This window comes from Nomascus leucogenys, chromosome 25 (genome assembly GCF_006542625.1).
Source record: "Nomascus leucogenys isolate Asia chromosome 25, Asia_NLE_v1, whole genome shotgun sequence".
NCBI lineage: Eukaryota > Metazoa > Chordata > Mammalia > Primates > Hylobatidae > Nomascus > Nomascus leucogenys.
The window spans coordinates 29,293,526-29,312,048 of record NC_044405.1 but is presented as its reverse complement, the minus strand read 5'-3'; the positions used below and the strand labels follow the sequence as shown (position 1 = coordinate 29,312,048).

At 52.5% G+C, this 18,523-nt stretch overlaps 1 protein-coding gene across 1 annotated transcript; it reads right to left on the bottom strand.

Moving 5' to 3' along the window:
- Positions 1-4,625: 4,625 nt before the first annotated feature.
- LRRC3 (leucine rich repeat containing 3) lies at positions 4,626-6,126 on the bottom strand. Its single transcript, XM_030806274.1, has one exon. The coding sequence runs from the start codon at positions 6,020-6,022 to the stop codon at positions 5,249-5,251; it is 774 nt and encodes a 257-aa protein (XP_030662134.1). The 5' UTR covers positions 6,023-6,126; the 3' UTR covers positions 4,626-5,248.
- Between the last annotated feature and the right edge of the window lie 12,397 nt (positions 6,127-18,523).

Here is an 18,523-nt window from a genome sequence, read left to right as displayed (position 1 = left end):
ATTGGGGATCCTCTCGGGGAGCTGCTCTAATGCCTTCCTGGAGGTCTGGCTCGTGAAGCTGGCGGTTATCAGCATGAGATTGGGCTAGAGAAAAAACTTTCTCGTTCAGCTGGGGAGAGGGTAGAAGTCAGGATGACATTTAAGTCACTCCAGGTTAAATTGTAGGACAGAGTTAGATATTGGAATTCCTGTATATAGTTAGTGGGGTCTGATGAGAAAGAGCCTAAATGTTGACTGATCTGGGAGAGGTCTGATAGAGAAAAAGGTACATGTACCCTGACTATGCCTTCAGCTCCAGCCACCTCTCTAAGAGGAAATTGTTGGGCAGGTGGGGAAGAGCTAGTCTCGGAACTAAACTGTAAGCCGGACCGGGTGTGAGGAGGGGAGGTGATAGAAGGATTACAGGGTGGAGGAGTGGAGGCTGAGGAAGAATTGGGACCTAACTGGGCCTGGTGAGGAGCAGCCTGGGGAGGAGGGGAAAGGTCAGATGGGTCTGTAGGAAAGGAAGACTGGAAAGACTCAGTGACGCTTGGGGTTGGGACTGAGGGGACAGGCGGGAGGGAGAGAAGGAGGATCTGGGAGGAATCGCGTTGGGAACAGAGACTAGGAAGGGAACGAAGTGTGAAAAATGCCTGGACGTAAGGCACCTCAGACCATTTGCCCATTTTTCGACAAAAATTACTGAGGTCTTGTAGGATGGAGAAATCGAAAGTGCCATTTTCTGGCCATTTGGAACTACTGTCGAGTTTGTACTGGGGTCAAGCGGCATTGCTGAAAATAAGATGCTTAGATTTTAGGTCAGGTGAGAGTTGAAGAGGTTTTAAGTTCTTAAGAACACAGGCTAAGGGAGAAGGAGGAATGGAAGGCGGAAGCTTGCCCATAGTGAAGGAGGCAAACCCAGAGAAAAGAGTAGAGACACGGAGAAGGAGTGGGGGGTTCTTGCCCTCCAGAAAAGCAGAGAAGGGGTTGGGGTGCAGAGATATAAGAGGTTGGGGCGCAGAAATAAGGGATCGGGGCACAGAGCTACGAGGTTGGGGTACTTTCCCTCCCCTAGAAAAGCGGGACTTGCCGCTAAGGGTGAAGGACCAAGGCAGGCTTCCCTGCGTGGTCTGAAACCTTTGAAACCTGGGTGAATAATCAGAGAGGCGTCCCTGCAATGATTAAACACCAAGGGAAGGCTGCCTTCCCAGTCCGTGACCGGTGCTGGAGTTTTGGGTCCACAGATAAAACGTGTCTCCTTTGTCTCTACCAGAAAATGAAAGGAATTGAAATTAAGGGAAGGGAGAGATTGAAGTGTGGCGCCAAGATTGAAAGGAGAAAGAGGTTGAGGGACAGTGAGGGAGGTTGGAGAAGAGCGTCAAAAGAGGCTGCTTACTGGATTTAAAATTGGTGAGATGTTCCTTGGGCTGGTGGGTCTGAGGACCTGAGGTCGTAGGTGGATCTTTCTCACGGAGCAAAGAGCAGGAGGACCGGGGATTGATCTCCCAAGGGAGGTCCCCGGATCTGAGTCATGGCACCAAATCATTCTCATCCGTGTGAAGAGACCACCAAACAGGCTTTGTGTGAGCAATAAAGCTGTTTATTTCACCTGGGTGCAGGTGGGCTGAGTCCGAAAAGAGAGTCAGCGAAGGGAGATAAGGGTGGGGCTGTTTTATAGGATTTGGGTACAGTCAAAGGGGGGTTCTCTGGTGGGCAGAGTGGGGGTCACAGGGTGCTCAGTAGGGGAGCTTTTGAGCCAGGATGAGCCAGGAGAAGGAATTTCACAAGACAGTGTCATCAGTTAAGGCAGGAACAGGCCATTTTCACTTCTTTTGTGGTGGAATGTCATCAGTTAAGGCAGGAACCGGCCATCTGGATGTGTACGTGCAGGCCACAGGGGATATGATGGCTTAGCTTGGACTCAGAGGCCTGACAGTTGGGTCAGGGGTTAGCATTAGGGTTAGGGTGAGGGTTGGGTAGGGGTTAGGGTGAGGGTTGGGTTAGGGATTAGCATTAGGGTTAAGATTGGGTTGGGTCAGGGGTTAGCATTAGGGTCAAGATTGGGTTGGGTCAGGGGTTAGCATTAGGGTCAAGATTGGGTTGGGTCAGGGGTTAGCATTAGGGTTAGGGCGAGGATTGGGTTAGGGTGAGGGATGGTTTAGGGGTTAGAGTTAGGGTTGGGTTGGGGTTCAGGCTCTGCCTCCCATGATACCCAGGTAGGTTCCCGGGGTGAAAGTGGTGAATGGCCAGCATCGGGAAGCTAAGCCCTGCCCAGCCAGTCTGGCTGGAAGATTCTGGCTCCCTGGTGGCCCAGGAGTCACAGAATACCCCCAATTTCCTATCCCCTCCCCCTTGCCTTGTCTCACAAGGCCGAGACCTCCACCATGTCCACACTGTGAACTGAGATATTCCCTTTGTCCCCGCCTCTCCGTTGTCAACACTGGTGGCCTGGCTGGTGTGGGGCTGAGCCCACGGCCTCTGCAGATGTGGGAAACTCTTGCAATCAGTGCAGCATGAAGGCAGAGGGGCTGATTTGGCCTGAGCGTCCCAGCAGGCAGCAGGTCCCAGGGTGCACATGCTCACATGTGGGCTGCGAAGAACTGAGTCACAGGGAGGGGCGGGGTGCTCTGGGGCCAGGCAGCGATGTCACCTCAGGGGTGCTCCGCTGCCCCTCCTTCCGCAAGTGTCCATCATGGGCTCCAGGCCCCGCCAGTAAAGAGGTCACAAGATGGGAGGGGACGGGATGGCAGAGAAAGGAAGTGGAGGGGAGGGCAGGGGAGGGGAGGACATTAGAGGGCAGGAAGGGGAGGGCTGTACCCCGGGAGAGCTGAAGACTTGCAAGCATCCTGGGCGGGAGCTCCAATGAGCATGAAAGAGCTTTGGGGTCCCACAGTGTTGGGGTCTCTATGGTCTTCCTTAGAGGGGAAGTGTTTTCCCCCATGTTGGTGGGGCAGGGGGCACAGTAAGGCCAGGACGGTGGGCAGCTTATGGACCTGACTGAGCTCACAGTGCAAGGGACAGGGCCTCTCGTGTCCTCCTGGTCCTCTCCCCATCTCCTCCTCCCAGCAGGAGGTGGGCAGGGGCCCAGCAGACCTTCACCAAGGGGAAGGCCAGACCCTGGGCTGGGGCGGCCCAGCAAATTGGGGCAGGGAGGGACGGGCCTGCCCCTGCCCTGTGCACCTCCTGAAGGGCCACGTCTGGGTGATGTCCAGTCTCTGGGCTGATTCTAGGGTAAGGACAAATGAAGAGTCCCCTGGCAGCAGGGAAAGGGCCCCCCAAAATGTGAGAAGGGACTGGCCGGCACCCACAGGACACAGGGCCGAGGAGAGGCCCTGCCTTCACCACGCAGGCCTCGGTCCACACTCTCCTTGGGACCTGGGGTCACACGTGCTGGGCAAACCCACTACAGGCACCCTGGCATGGAGAAGGGGTAGCAGGAGGATGCCAATCACCATGTGACCCGAGGCCTGCTGGCCAGGCCAGCAACAGTTCACCTGTCCCACCTGCATCTATCAGAGAGCCAGGGATGGCACCGGTCATTCACCCACACATCCTTATCCTATGCTTTCAGCCATGTGTCCTCTGGAAGGAAATCCCCACGGGCCCAGGGCACTCTGCTGTGTCAGCACCCGCTTCCTCCAAACAGTGGAGCCGGACACCCCCCCCCACATTGCTGGCCCTGTGGACCACGCGGCCCCACACTAGCACGGGTGCACTCCCGGGGGCTGGCACTTGGTTCTAGCTCTCACTGGAAGGGTGAGCGGTGCTGGCAGTTTCCGTGGAGGTCCGAGCATGGCGACACTCAGGCAGCGTGGCATGAGGGAAGCAGGCGGGGCCCGGGGCTGCCTCCACTCACACACTGGGCCTGGCCCCTCCCCCACCCCGCGTTTGCACTGTGGGCAGAGCAAAGCCTAGCAAGCACCCCACAACACAGACACCCCCGTGACTCACACTGCACACACTGGGCACATCAGAACCAGCGCACACCCTGGACAGGCTCTCACCTTCCAAGTCACCTGATACTTTCCAAACAGAAACCACCCTCAACTTCCAGTCATTTTTAAGCATCTGTTTGGCGAAGCATCTCTACATACCTACACTTCAGTCCACACACAATGTACACTGATCGCTCATTTGTACCCCCCCAAAAATACTCAAAGTACTTTAAAATATAAACACTCATAAAAAGGACAATAAAAAATAAAATTAGCAATTACTATCATATAGGTGGAGGTAACATCTAACCTGAATGTGAAGTAAGGTTAGTAAATTGACCACTAAATTATCTCTGAGACTCCTGGCAGCAGAGGTGAAAAGAGAGTTCCCGTTGCTGGAGAAGACGAAGCATCCCATTGATTGGCCTTGAAACATCAATCACCAGTACTCCGGGCCTTGGAAAAAGAGCTGTTTTGTATCTTAGTGAGTAGAAAAAGCAAGGCACAGGGCCGGGTGTGGTGGCTTACGCCTGTAATCCCAGCACTTTGGGAGGCTGAGGCGGGTGGATCACTTGAGGCCAGGAGTTCGAGACCAGCCTGGCCAACACGGTGAAACCCTCTCTACTAAAATACAAAAATTAGCCAGGCGTGGTGGCTCATGCCTGTAATTCTAGCTACTAGGGAGGCTGAGGCAGGAGAAGTGATTGAGCCTGGGAGGCAAAGGTTGCAGTGAGCCAAGATCGCCCTGGGGCAGGGCCTCCGCATCAGGCACAGCCAGAGGGGCAGGAAGCAGGCGGGGCCCCAGGTATGTGGCTGCCGTCTTCCCCGGGCAAGCGACCCTGGACTTTTCCCAGGTCTCTCTCCATATTGTTCACCCCATTACTGAACTGAAATTTTGGCACTACGGTTACAAAACCATTGTGAGAATAAAAAAGAGTAGGACAGTTTGAGCGACACATCCCACTTAGCTCTCTAGAAAAACCTGGTCTCTGCTACTTTGCTCTGGAAACAGGGCTCATGTTCCAATGTACTTGGCTCGCATGGTGGAAGGAGGCGGAATGTCACGATGGACAGCCCGGGTTGAAGTCCACTGGGACAATTTCCTGATGGTATCGTCACGGGCAGTCATTCCGTTCCTCTAAGCTTCAGGTTCCTCATCCGTCACACGGATGTGATGGCAAAACCACCCAGCCTGGAGGTGCTGCTGTCCCTGAGTGCAACAGTGGGGAGCACACATGACTGACACCTGCCTCGGGGAAGAGCAAAAGCATCATCAGTCACCACCTACTACAAAAGTGACAGCAGCCACCGGCGGGGGTCTGCCGGAACAGGCGCTAGGGCCCCGGGCCGATGGGGTCCTTGGAGGCGGGGGCACTGGGCAGAGACTTCAGGTACTCCAGGTGCCTCCGGGCATCCTCCTGGTTGTGACGTACGTAGTACACGACGTAGGTGATCACCATGGCGAACCAGCCGAACATGGTGACTAGCATGGCCACGTCTGTGGTCCTGTGGGGGACGCTGCAGAGGCTGGCACCCGCATCCAGAGCCTGAACCAGAGGCTTCCCCACAAACTCCTCCTGCACTGAGGTGTGGCAGGCGATCTCGTCCACGGAGTCGGGGTCCAGCTTCAGCTCCCACAGGGCCTCCTGCAGGGCGCACTCGCAGTGCAGGGGGTTGTGGGACAGGCGTATCTTGGCGCTGAGTTTGCCCAGGGCGTCCTTGGGGATCCTCTGGATGCGGTTGTAAGACAGGTCCAGCAGCCGCAGGCCCCCGGCCAGGCCCGCGAAGGTGGCGGGGCCGATGGCCTCGATGGCGTTGTGAGACAGATCCAGCTCCCTGAGCCGGTGCAGGTGCTGGAAGGCCCCGTCCGGCAGGTGGGAGATCTTGTTGGCATCGAGCTTCAGGAGCACGGTGTTGGCCGGGATGTCCTCGGGGACCTCCTGAAGGCCCCGCAAGCTGCAGAAGACAGCCACAGCCCCTGCGTGGTCAGGGCACTGGCAGGGCTGCGGGCAGGCGGCGCCCAGGCGCAGGCAGAGGAGGAGGAAGAGACAAGACCCCCGGGTGGAGAACAGCAGGAGCGAGGGGCGAGGTGGGCGCACAGTGCCCATCCTGACCTGACCTGGGGACGGGGACGCGCGAGCCTCTGCTCAGGCCTGGGGACGGAGCTCTTTTCCGCGGGCAAGGCCTTCTCCAACCAGACATGAAACCGCCATCCTGCCCCGCTGGGAGAAGCAGTGCACTCCACTCTGGCAGCTCTGAAAGGGCAGACGCAGGAGGGAGGGGAAAGGGAGGGAGGGGAAAGGGAGGGAGGGTGGTCAGCACTGCCGGCTGCGGTCATCTGGGGAACGCATCCACTGGTGGGGAGGGTGTTGAGGGCCTACTGAAGGGTCTGGGGTGGGGAGCACGCCTCCTTAAACAGCTCTGCCTGTAACTTACTTCTGGAGACTCCCAATGCGCCCGGGAGGAGCGTCCCACAAGTGCAGGGAGCTGGCACTGCCAGGGGGCTCCGCGTGGCCCAGTGGGTGGTCACTGCGGCCAGCCCTGGCCACCTACGGCACCGCTGGGGACCAAAGGCCGGGCGGCGGGGTGGCGGCGGCTTGGGACCACCCAGCCGCTCCTCAGGGTGGACGCCAGGAGGACGGTGACGGCTGCAGCTTCTCCCGAACCTGGAGCGCGGGTCAAGCTGGGCACGTGGCCGGGCACCAGCGGGCGCCCGCGCGCCAGGGGCTACTCCCGCAGCCAACGCCTGGCTGACGCCGACAATCCCTAAAAACTGTAATAACCCAGCAAGCCCTTCCCTGCCAGCCCTAAAGGAGCCGCGGCTCGCACCGGGCACAGAACCGCGCCTTTTCTTTCAACTGCCTGAAGAAGGAAACGGAGAAAACAGAGAAGCCAAGCCCTGTGCGCGCGGCCCGCGCTGGGCGTGGACGGCGGGGCCGCGCGCGGAGCCGGCCGGGAGAGGCTCGGACCCCCGGGACCTCGAGCCTTTAGACCCTCCGGCCCTAGGACCCCCGGAACCTGGGACCCCCGAGACCCCAGCACTCGCGGCGGGGGGATGGTCATAGGGTGGGGGGGAATCCACGCTCCCAGGGCTGGGCGGGGGCTTTACCTGCGCGGCGGCGGCCGGAGGCTGCTCTGCGCGCCGCTCCCGGTCCTCTCGGAGCCCGCCAGACCCGGCTCCACGCCTGGCGCGGCGGCCACCCCGCTGCCCCTGCGCCCGCGCCCGCGACCACTAGCTGGGGAGGCCGCGACTCCTGCCTGCGCGGGCGAGGGGCGTGGTGGGGCGGGGCCTGGAGGGGGCGGGGCGAAAGGCGGAGACAGGCTGTCGAATCCCCGCGGGGGCGGGGAAGGGGCGGGGCAAGTAAGGAGACCGGAACGGGATTTGTGGTTAGGTGGGGGCGGGGTTTGAGGGCGGGTTCTGCGGCAGGGCGGGGCCTGGAAGAGATGGGGGCGGGACATGGGATGGGCCGGTGGTGCGGCTTTAGATGGAGCTGGTACTAAGACCCAAGCTGCAGGGGCTGTGGGCGGGTTGTGGGCGTGATTGTGGCATGCTGGGGGCGTGGTTGTAGGGCTGAGGACGAGGTGGTGCGGGCTGAGGGCGTGGCTATGGGTGTGGGCGGGGTCTGTGCGCCGGGAGGGGCTGTGGGTCCAGCCCCTGCCCCTCACTCTAGGCAAATCCCCTCTTCCCTCTGGCATCGGGACTTCTGGGGCTTGAAGACCCTGGGTCTGCGGGAAGCCCCTGCTGAGCGTCCCTCGCCTACCCCGTGGCCAGTGGGTGAGTAGGGCTAGATCTCCGCCCATCTAGGTCCCCTCCTGCTCCAGCTCCAGCGTCTGACATCCCAAGGAAGGAAGGCAGGGTGGGGGCATTTGAGCCGGACCTGAGCCATCCTCATGGTTTTCAAAAAGTAGCTTTATTGTGGTGTAATTGATAGACGGTAAGCCACATATTTTAATTTGATACGTTTTGACACTCGGATACTCCTGTGAAACCATCACCACAATCAGCCTAGTGAACACCCCGGGTTCCCTCTTGGTCATCTCTCCCTGCCCTCCCTCATCCCCAGGCAAGCACTGATCTGCCTTCTGTCGCTACTGATTACTTTGCATTTCCTATGATTTACACAAATGGAATCATATAATATGTACTTTTTGTGTAGCTTCCTTCACTCAGCACAATTATTTTTGAGATTTGCCTGTGTCATTTGGTTTGTCAATGCGTATTTCTTTTACGGCTGCATGGTACTCCAGTGTATGAATGTACCACAGTTTGTATCCATTCACCTGCTGGTGGGCATTTGGGTTGCTTCTGGTGTTGGCTCCTACAGATAAAGCTGATCTGAACGTTGTGCACAAGTCTTTGGATGAATGCTTTTCTTTCTCTTGAATAGATGTCTAGGAGTGGAGTGGCTGGATGCCACAGTAGCCTGTGTGAAACTTTTTAAGAAACTGCCAAAGCGATTGTATGATTTTACATTCCACATCCTCCCCAGCACTTGGTATGGTTGCTCTTTTTAATTTCAAATACTCTAATAGGTATGTGGTGATAGATGGAATTGTGGTTTTAATTTGCATTTCTCTGTTGGCCAATAATGTTGAGCATCATTTCATCTGTTTGTTCTCCATCTCCTGTAGTAAGCGTTGAGTTCAAATCTTTTACTCACTTTTAATTGGGTTATTTTCTTATTATTGAGTTTGGGAGTTTGTTGCATATTCTGGATACAAGTCCTTTATCAGATATGTGATCTGTAAATGTTTTCTCCGAGCCTTTGGATTGTGTGTTCATTCTCTTAACAGTTTTTCAAAGAGCAGAATTTTTTAATTTTGAGGAAATCCGATTTATCTATGTTTTTCTTTTATGGATCCTGCTTTTGGTGTCATATATAAGAAACCTTTGCCTCACCCAAAGTCACAAGGGTTTTAGAGTTTTAAAGGTTTGCATTTGGGTCTATTACCTATTTTAAGTTTATTTGGGTTTATGGTATGAGTTATGATTCAATGTTTATTTTTTGTATATGTGGATAATCAGTTTTTTCCAGACTGTTGAAAAGACTATCCTTTCTCTTGTTTGCTGAGAGTTTTTTTAATCAGGAATGAAAATTGGATTTTGTTTTTTCTGCATCTATTTAGAATCTTTTTGCATGATGATCTGTTAATATGATAGAGTATAATGATTGATTTTAAAGTGTTAAATCAATCTTGTGTTCTGGAGATAAACACCACGTGGTCATGATGTATTATCATTTTTATATGTGGTTGAATTATTTAATGGATACACAACTGCTGAGTTTTATTCTTGACTGAATGTATGTAGTTTGTATCACTCAAGAAATTGCCCATCGCATATAAGTTGTTGAATTTATTAGCATAAAGTTGTTCATAATATTCCTTTATCCTTTCAACATCTGTGAAGTATGAGGTGATGTCATCTTTCTCATTTCTGATACTGGTAATTTGTGGCTTTTTTTTAAACTGAACAGTCAGACAGCAGTTTATCAATTGTATTGATCTTCTCAAAGAAATACCTTTTGGTTTCATTGATTCACTTTTTTTCATTGACTTCCACTCTTTATTCTTTCTTTTGCTTGTTTTTGTTTGTTTTTGTTTTTGTTTTTTTTGAGACAGAGTCTTGCTTTGTTGCCCAAGCTGGAGTTCAGTGGGGGCAATCTCGGCTCACTGCAAACTCCATCTCCCGGGTTCAAGCGATTCTCCTGCCTCAGCCTCCTGAGTAGCTGGGATTACAGGCATGTGCCACCATGCCCAGCTAATTTTTGTATATTTTTAGTAGAGATGGGGTTTCGCCATGTTGACCAGGCTTGTCTCGAACTCCTGACCTCAGATTATCCACCCGCCTCGGCCTCCCAAAGTGCTGGGATTACAGGCATGAACCACTGCACCCAGCCTCTTTTGCTTACATTGGGTTTGACTTTCTGTTCTTTTTTAGGTCTCTTAAGGTGGAAGCTGGGGTCACTGATCTGTGACCTTCTTTTCTAGTATAAGCATTCAGTACTATAAATTTCCCTCTAAGTCCAGCTTTAACTGCATCCCAGAAATTTTGATATATTGTATTTTTGTTTTCATTAAGTTTAAAGTAATTTATAATTTTCCCTTTGATTTTCTTTTTGACCCATGAGTTTAGAATTATGCTATTTCATTTCCACATATTTGTGCATTTTCCAGAGCTCTTTCTGCTGTTGATCATTAATTTAAAGCCATTGTTGTCAGAGGACATATTCTATGTTTTGGATCCTTTTAAATTTATTGAGACTCTTTCATGGCCTCAAATATGGTTCGCAGTTGTTGCATTTGCACTTGAATTTGTGTTCTGTTGCTCCATTAAGTGTCCTATAAACGGCAATGACTGTGTTATTTGAGTAGCCTATATTATCATCCACTTTCTGTCTACTTGCTCTGCTAACTATTGAGAGACCAGCCTGGGCAACAAAGTGAGACACCATCTCTACAAAAAATCAAAAACTTAGCCATGCATGGTGGCGCATGCCTGTAATCCTAGCTACTTGGGAGGCTAAGGCAGGAGGATTTCTCGAGCCCAGAAGTCAAGGCTGCAGTGAGCCATGATTGTGCCATTGCATTTGAGCCTGGGTGGCAGCGCAAGACCCTATCTCAAACCAACCAGTTCTTGATAGCGGTGTTGAAACCTCTGACTGTAATTGCAGATTTGTCTGTAATTTTTCCTTGCAGCTCTATCAGCTTTTGCTTCGTGTGTTTTGAGACCCTGTGCTCACATCGTGCCATGCTCTTGACTGGTTGACCCCTGTGTCATCATGAAATGAGCCTCTTTATCCCTAGACTCTGACTTGAAATCAACTCCTGCTTTCCTTTGATTAGTTTAGCATGGGATATCTTCTTTTACCTTGTTACTTTTTACCTAGTGTGTCTTATACTTAAATTAGCTTCTTTGGAGATTTCCGTAGGATCAAAGTATCTGCTTTGACATATTTATTAGCCTAAAAAAGTAATAACAGCTTTTCAGTGGAGAAACCACCTTATCTATGTGACAAAGCTTGGGCCATCAGTGGCAAGGCAGATTGGCATCACGTACCCTTGATACAACAACCTGAGAAGGACGTCACTTCTGAGATATTCCTGCCAAAAATACATCTCCCCATTCCAATCATGAGAACAACCTGGGCACACCCAAACTGAGAGACACCATACAAAGTGGCTGGTCAGTGCATTCAAAGGCAAAAAGCTCATGGAAGACAAGAGAAGACAGGAGAAGTGACAGCAAAAAGCAGCGTGGAATCCTGGAAGGGACAAAGAACATGAGCAGAGAAACTGCAGAAGCTGAGTGAGGGCAGCGGTCTGGCTTGCGCTGTTTTGCCAGGGTGACTGGCTTTGGTGACCTTGTTTTGAGGTGACGACGCTCTGGCCGGGCCCGGTCTGTGCTGATTCTTCCCGGGCTGCTCCACACAGCGCCGTTCCTCTGTCCTCTGTTCCAGCCTCAGGTTTTCCTTAGGGTTCCGTGTGTGCTCCCCGCCTGGCCCCTCCACAGTGACTCTGCTGTCATTTCAGTGGCTGCCCCAGGGTGGAGAATGACCTGCCTCCGGCTTCTCCTGTCCCAGCGGGTCAGGCACACTGTAAGATCCCCACAGCGGGGTGCCGCCACCCTCACCCGGACCCCACACCGTCACCATCCCACCTTCTCGTGTGTCATAAACCCCACAACGCATTGTTATGATTTTTGCTTTAAATCAATTATCTTTTAAAGGGATTAGAATAACGTGAGCTGTGAAGTTGGTATGTTAAAAGCGGAAGAGATGCCAAAGCCAAACCCAAACGTGACAGTATATTTTAAATTCAGTGAATTCATGCAGTTGCCACTGAACACTGCAGTGTAGACAGGAATGAATCCGCAGACATTGCCAAGAGTGAAGGAGGCCAGGCACGCAAAGCACACCTGGCCAGGTTCCGACTGGGGAGGTTCAAGAGCAGAGGAGACTCGTGGGGGGTGAGGAGGTCAGAAGCATGGGGACAACAGTGCGGAGGCTCCAGGGCTCTGGGGGCTGGAGATGACCAGGTGCTCATTGTTGACATAAGTAACCCATCAGCTGCTCACACCTAAGAGGTGAGTGCGTGACTAAGTGTGGGTGATGCCACCGTCAAGACAAGGCAGGTGTGCGGCATGCTCGCCGGTCACAGACGCTTCTCGGTGTTCACGGTGTATGCACTGATTGACCGATTGTTGAGTCAGGGGCACTTGTGTGAAGCCGCGTGGTGAGTGCCTTCTCTGGGTCCCCTGGGTTCTGCGTGTGTGGCCTGCCCCATTTGGTGAAGACGTCAGCCGTCTCCAAGGGCCCTGCACCCAGCCTGGGGCGCCGTCTGCTCCAGACCACAGCCTGTGCTCTCAAAAACACCAGAAGCCTCCTCCTGCCTCCCTGGTCTGCGCGCTGTGGCCTCCCTCATGGCTGTGATTGAGTTCAGGGCTGAGCATCTCACTCCCTTATCTGCCCAGGACCCAGCCTTGTGGTCTGGGGGTAAAATGCAGCTGCTGCAGCTGGTTAATCACTCTCCCAGCCGTGAGGGCATCTGGCCAGGAGAGGTCTAAGTACGTCTCGCTGGGGACTGGCATGGAGGAGCTGCACTTGCAGCATCCACGGGGCTGGGATGTCATCAGGGAAGTGAATAAAACATCCTGGGTGAAGGAGCCGGGGTTGCCCACCCCACACTCAGAGAGACAGAGCGGCCTCGAATGAGCCCTGCCCCACTGCCACGGCCGGCCACTGGGTGCAGGCTGACCACCTGCTGCCCTCCAGGGCCCTCTGCTGCCCCGCTTCCACACTCGTCCCTCCTGACCCAGCCCCTGCCCCTCACCCGGCGTGGGGACCCTCAGACAGAGCCCCCGGCCATCTCACAGGCAGGGCAGGGGCAGCACCGTGGTGAGGGCCAGCGCTGCCAGGAGGAGTCCACGAGGGCTGGACTGGAGCAGCCACACTCTCCAGGGCGTCCGTCCTCATGAATTGCCTTTCAGCCAATTGGTCCTCAGTGGCTTTGGCCAGACTGAGCCTTCCCCTAAGCTCCCTGAATTCCTGGATTTCTCTGTCAATCTTGAAAATCCGGACTGGTTATGTTCCCTCCTGGGCCCGCGAGCACGGTCTGTGTAGCCAGGCAATCCTTCCCCAAAGTCCCCCTAGCCACCTGAGCCACCTCCTCGCCCCTGGCTCCCAGCCTGTCCCATTTCCCGGGGTCCTCCCTTGGATTCTGGAGCCCCCCTCGTTGTGGGTTCTCTTGCACGCCACACCCACCCCGATCTCTGGCTTTCCCTTGCTCTGAGTCGTCTAAGCTTTGTCGTTTTTGTTGATATCTTCCAAGAACTGGTTTTTGAATATATTTATCATACCAGTTCTTTATTTCTTCCTTTTTCATAAAATCCGACATTGTCTTCATCTTCACCTCTGGATTTATTTTGTAGCTATTTTTTTAGCCTCTTGAGTCATAAACTTAGACCATCTATTTTAGTCTTTTTATTTTCAAACAAGTGCATTTAAGGTTATGAATGTTCCTTTGAAAGCCCTCCAGCCACGCCGGAGAGAGGCACCCACTGGGTAGCATGTGCCCTCTCATTCTCTCAGAGAGAGGTGCCTGCTGGGTGGCACACATCCTCTCGTTCTCTCTCATGTCTCATTTCTACCCCACTGGACCTGCAGGGCGTCCCAGCTGGAGGCAACGTGAGGGGGGCTCTGGGGGAAGCTGCTTCAGCCCCTCTGGCTCTCCGGAGAGAATCTCTGCTTTATTAGGGAGGACAGCATGCCCAGCTCAAAGTCCTCACTTCCCTCCCCCAAATCCCTGTGGCTGAGTCGCGGGACAGCCTCCACTCTTCTGGTGGCCCTGCCCTCCCCATAGTCACCCAGCCTGGGAAACAGAAGGAGTTGAGGCCTCCTGCCACAATCTGATGGTGAGGACAGAAGCCCCTCACAGGGGGCAAAGGGCAAGGAGGGCTGCATTCCCAGTGGGGCCCGCTGGCCGGCCGACAGTGCCATTGCTGAGCTGGTCAGGGCTGGGCGCTCAGGGTCCGAGGGTGCCTGGAGATCCACTCACGCCTGCTGTCCTCTCACGGCACGCCCCCCCACCCCCGTCCTAGCATGACTCTCCTGAGGTTGTGGCTGGAGGGTGTTTCCAGCAGGGTGGGGGTGCTTTGGAAACTTGCTGGGACCCCTTCTCTGCGAGGTTGTGCGTGTTCCGTCTGCACATGCAGACGTGTCTGAAGATGAAGTGTCTCCTCAGGACCTGTTTGCAGCGGAGCAGGTGCAGAATCACACACTGTATGGATCCATAGTGTTTGCTCACGTGTCGTTCATGTGTGTGTTCATGCATATTACACATGAGTTATATGCACAATATGTAATCCATAATCCATCAAGATATGTGTACATATAAATGCAGACAGGCACACAGACATCCATAGCTGTAGGTATACACGCACATGTACACATGCCCACAGGGCGACCGCAATCTCCACTGCCTACATTCCAATTCTGCCCTGTTCTCCTTGGGCTTTTTTTTTTTTTTTTTTTTTTTTTTTTTTTTTTTTTTTTTTTTTTTTTTTTTTTTTTTTGAGACAGAGTCTCGTTCTGTTTCCCAGGCTGGAGTGCAGTGGTACAATCTCAGCTCACTGCAACCTCCGCCTCCCTGGTTCAATGATTCTCCTGCCTCAGCCTCCTGAGTAGCTGGGACTACAGACACGCACTGCCATGCGGGGGTAATTTTTGTGTTCTTAGTAGAGATGGGCTTTTGCCATGTTGGCCAGGCTGGTCTTAAACTCCTGACCCCAAGTGATCCACCAGCCTCAGCCTCCCAAAGTGCTGGGATTACAGGTGTGAGCCATGACGCCCGGCCTCCTTGTGCTTCTTGATTGCTTTAATTTCTGAGAGAAATCTGCAAAGACTTCAGCAATGGCTGTGAATTTGCCAATTTCTTCTTGAATTTCCATTTTGCCTTATAAATTTAAGAATTTTGCTTTATATATTTATATATAGTTTTTGCCTTATATATTACAATATTACAATATCCATGTTACATAATAGACCATGATCATAGTATCTTCTTAATGTATTTGTAGTTTTATCCAGTTACACTTTCCTCTTTGTTCCTTAAAAGGACAAACTTAGCCTTCGGTTCTGTTGGTCTGTGATGACCGTTTCCACATCCTGCTTTCTGAGAGCATTTGCCTGGTGTAAAAGTCCCCGTTTTCAGCGGTTATGCATCCCTCTAGTTTCACGTGAGTCTTGTAGATGGAAAATAGCAGGAACTAGTTGTGTTATGTTTTTGTCCCAATACGAGACTTGCCACTTACATGTGTGGTTATTACTGTCACAGTTTGACTGTTTCCTGCCATTTTGTTTCATATTAACCATTCTTTAGTGATATTTTTTTCCTTGATTTTGTTGTTTCATTTTATTCCTCCAGTGGTTTAAAGTCATTCCTCCATTTCTATCCTTCTAGTGATGCCCTGAGCTTTACTTCCTGCATTTTGAAGCCCATGTTTCCCCTGCACTCATGTGTGGCCCAGCGTCTGATTCTTCCCCCAGAGCAAGCCAGGGAGGCCACTGCACCTCAGCTGCCTGCACAAGTCTCCTCTGCCACCCCCGCTGAGGCCGCCTGGGATTTTAATTCTAGGCTATTATTAGATTTCTATAAAATTGTTTCAACTTTACTGAGAGAAAATTCACAAATAGGAATTGTGTATAGTTAAGGCGCAGGACTTGATGTTCTGATACACGCTGTGAATGATCACTGCAGTCAAGCTATTTAGCATGTTCACACCTCACAGTTACTACTAAGTTGGTGCAAAGAGTAATTGAGGTTTTTGCAACTAGAAACAATTACTTTTGCAGCAACCTAAAACAGTTTCTTTTTTTTTTTTTTTTTTTTTTTTTTGTCGCCCAGGCTGGACTGCCATGGTGAAATCTTGACTCGCTACAGCCTCTGCTTCCCAGGTTCAATCAATCTTCCCACTTCAGCCTCCCCAGTAGCTGGGACTACATGCACGTGCCACTATGTCCAGCTAATTTTTTTTTATTTTTTTTATTTTTAATAGAGATGGGGTTTCGCCACGTTGCCCAGACTGGTCTTGAACTCCTGGCCTCAAGTGATCCACCCCCCTCGGCCTCCCAAAGTGCTGGGATTCCAGGCATGAGCCACGGCACCAGCTTCTTTTATTTTCTTTGTGTGTATTGAGAACACTTAAGATCTATCCTCTTAGCCCATTTCCAGCATCCAGGACAGCCTTGTTAACCATGGCCACCCAGGACAGCCCTCCCCAGAAACTGAATTTGCCAGCACCTTGATCGTGGACTTCCAGCCTCCAGAACAGCGAGAAAAATAGCTTCTAGGTTTAGACCAGGCAGCCTGTGGCATTTTGCTACAACAGCCTGGGCAGCCTGCAGTGGTCTGTGCTTTGTTCTGTTTCATTTTGTTTTGTTTTCTGTAATTCACCTTTGAGAAACTCGTTCAGGAAAGACGCGTGGGTGACATTTTCTGCATCCTCACATTTTGTCACTGGGTGTGGCCAGGTCTGTGACTCTAGACACAAAGCCAGTCACCTGGGGACGCTGCCACCTGAAGGCCTGCGTGGCCGGGTCTGTGACTCTAGACACAAAGCCAGTCACATGGGGACGCTGCCACCTGAAGGCCTGCGTGGCCGGGTCTGTGACTCTAGACACAAAGCCAGTCACATGGGGACGCTGCCACCTGAAGGCCTGCGTGGCCGGGTCTGTGACTCTAGACACAAAGCCAGTCACATGGGGACGCTGCCACCTGAAGGCCTGCGTGGCCGGGTCTGTGACTCTAGACACGAAGCCAGTCACCTGGGGACGCTGGGACACCCTCTTCTCTCACCCCATGGCTGTCGGGAAGCCTGGGGATGGCTTTTGTTGTTTTGGTTTTTTATCACGTTGGTTTTTTTTTTTTTTTTTTGAGACAGAGTTTCCCTCTTGTCTCCCAGGCCAGAGTGCAATGGAGTGATCTCGGCTCACGGCAACCTCCGCCTCCGGGGTTCAGGTGATTCTCCTGCCTCAGCCTCCTGAGTAGCTGGGATTACAGGCATGCGCCACCACGTCCAGCTAATTTTTGTATTTTTAGTAGAGACCAGGTTTCACCATGTTGGTCAGGCTGGTCTCGAACTCCTGACTTCAGGTGATCCACACGCCTCGGCCTCCCAAAGTGCTGGGATTACAAGCGTGAGCCACCGTGCCCAGCCCACATTGGTTTTTAAATCTTTCCTTTTGCCTTCATTGTTCTAAAATTTTATGAAGATGAAGACATACCTCGTGTCTCATTCACGGAGAGCTGATTCTATAACAGCCGCTGCTCTGGGCTCCGGGAGAAACTGTGAGGAGCAGGCAGAGCTTCCGTTGCGGGGCCCGCGGGGCCCGGGTGTGCATCATTTCCCTCCCTCCAAGCCTGTTCTTCTTCTGAAACTCTCAGTGTGCAGACGTTGGAATGTCTGGCTTCGTCCTTCATTTCCTTTTTTTTTTTTTTTTCGTACTTTCCCTCAATCTCTCTCTGCTGTGCACAAAAAAACTTGGGCATTTTCAAGTACAAAGCAAAGGAAGCAATAAAGCATCCCCAGATATTTGAGGAAAGCCGCCATCACAAAGTGGAGAATTCCTTGACAGTGTGTTCCAGGCACAAGTTCATTCTTCAGCCTTTTCTTCCTGTTTTTCACCCCATCACTTTTTAATTTTTTTTTTTTGGATGTCACATTTTTCATATTTATCTTTTCCATTCCGTGTTTAAGCCTGTGTCTTCTCTATGGAGAGATAAACCTGTGAAGATGCACTGCCCTTTTTTTGAGGGTGTTGTTTGCTCTGCTTCCTTGATACCTGCTGACTTTGGGGGCCCCTTTTTGGTAGTGATTGGTTTTCCTCAAACATTTGGTGGTTCTGGGTTGTCTGGTGATTCCATGAAAATTGGTTGGCTGCATATTTAACAAATTTTAGGTTAAAGTTGGTTGGCACCCAAAATAACAGTGGCTTTAACACACAGTATTCCCTTCTCACATAAGAAAGGACTCCGGAGGGTGGGGCCATAAAGAGCCTGTCACCTCCCACTCCACCACACCAGGCAGGTGCCTCATCCTCGTGGCCCCAGAAGGCTGCTGGAGCTCTGGCCATCACGTCTGCATTCAGCCAGCTTCCGCTCACCCTCCCGCCAGCCCCCACCCAGATCCTGCTCATGTGAGCTCTTCCCTTAGAGGACAGTGGCCTCTAAGAGACCATGGTTCACAGCACCCTCGCTTCCTTCAATGCCGAGGTCCTGGATGAGGGCACTGCCTGCTCCACACTGCCCCCAGCAGGCTGGCCCACATCAGTGCTGTGGAACGTGCCCCTGCCTGTCTCCCGTTTGCTGTTTGTTCTGCCCTTGGAGTCTTCACTCTCAGCTGTCTCACTGGAGAAGCCACCTGACTCCTCTGCTGGAATGCCTGCTCTTCCCCGGCCTCCGACCCAGTCCGGCTCCTGCAGTCCTGAGTGGACTTCATCCAGGTTGTGAGGCCCTTGGGCAGGGATGGGTTTTATTCATCACTGCCCCGCTCAAATCCCAATCCCCAGGGCACAGACAGGCTCAGCAACCAGGTAGGAAGGGATGAGTGA

Coding starts and splice junctions, on each gene's coding strand:
- LRRC3 (XM_030806274.1), bottom strand. CDS start 6,022: ATGGGCACTGTGCGCCCACCTCGCCCCTCGCTCCTGCTGTTCTCCACC.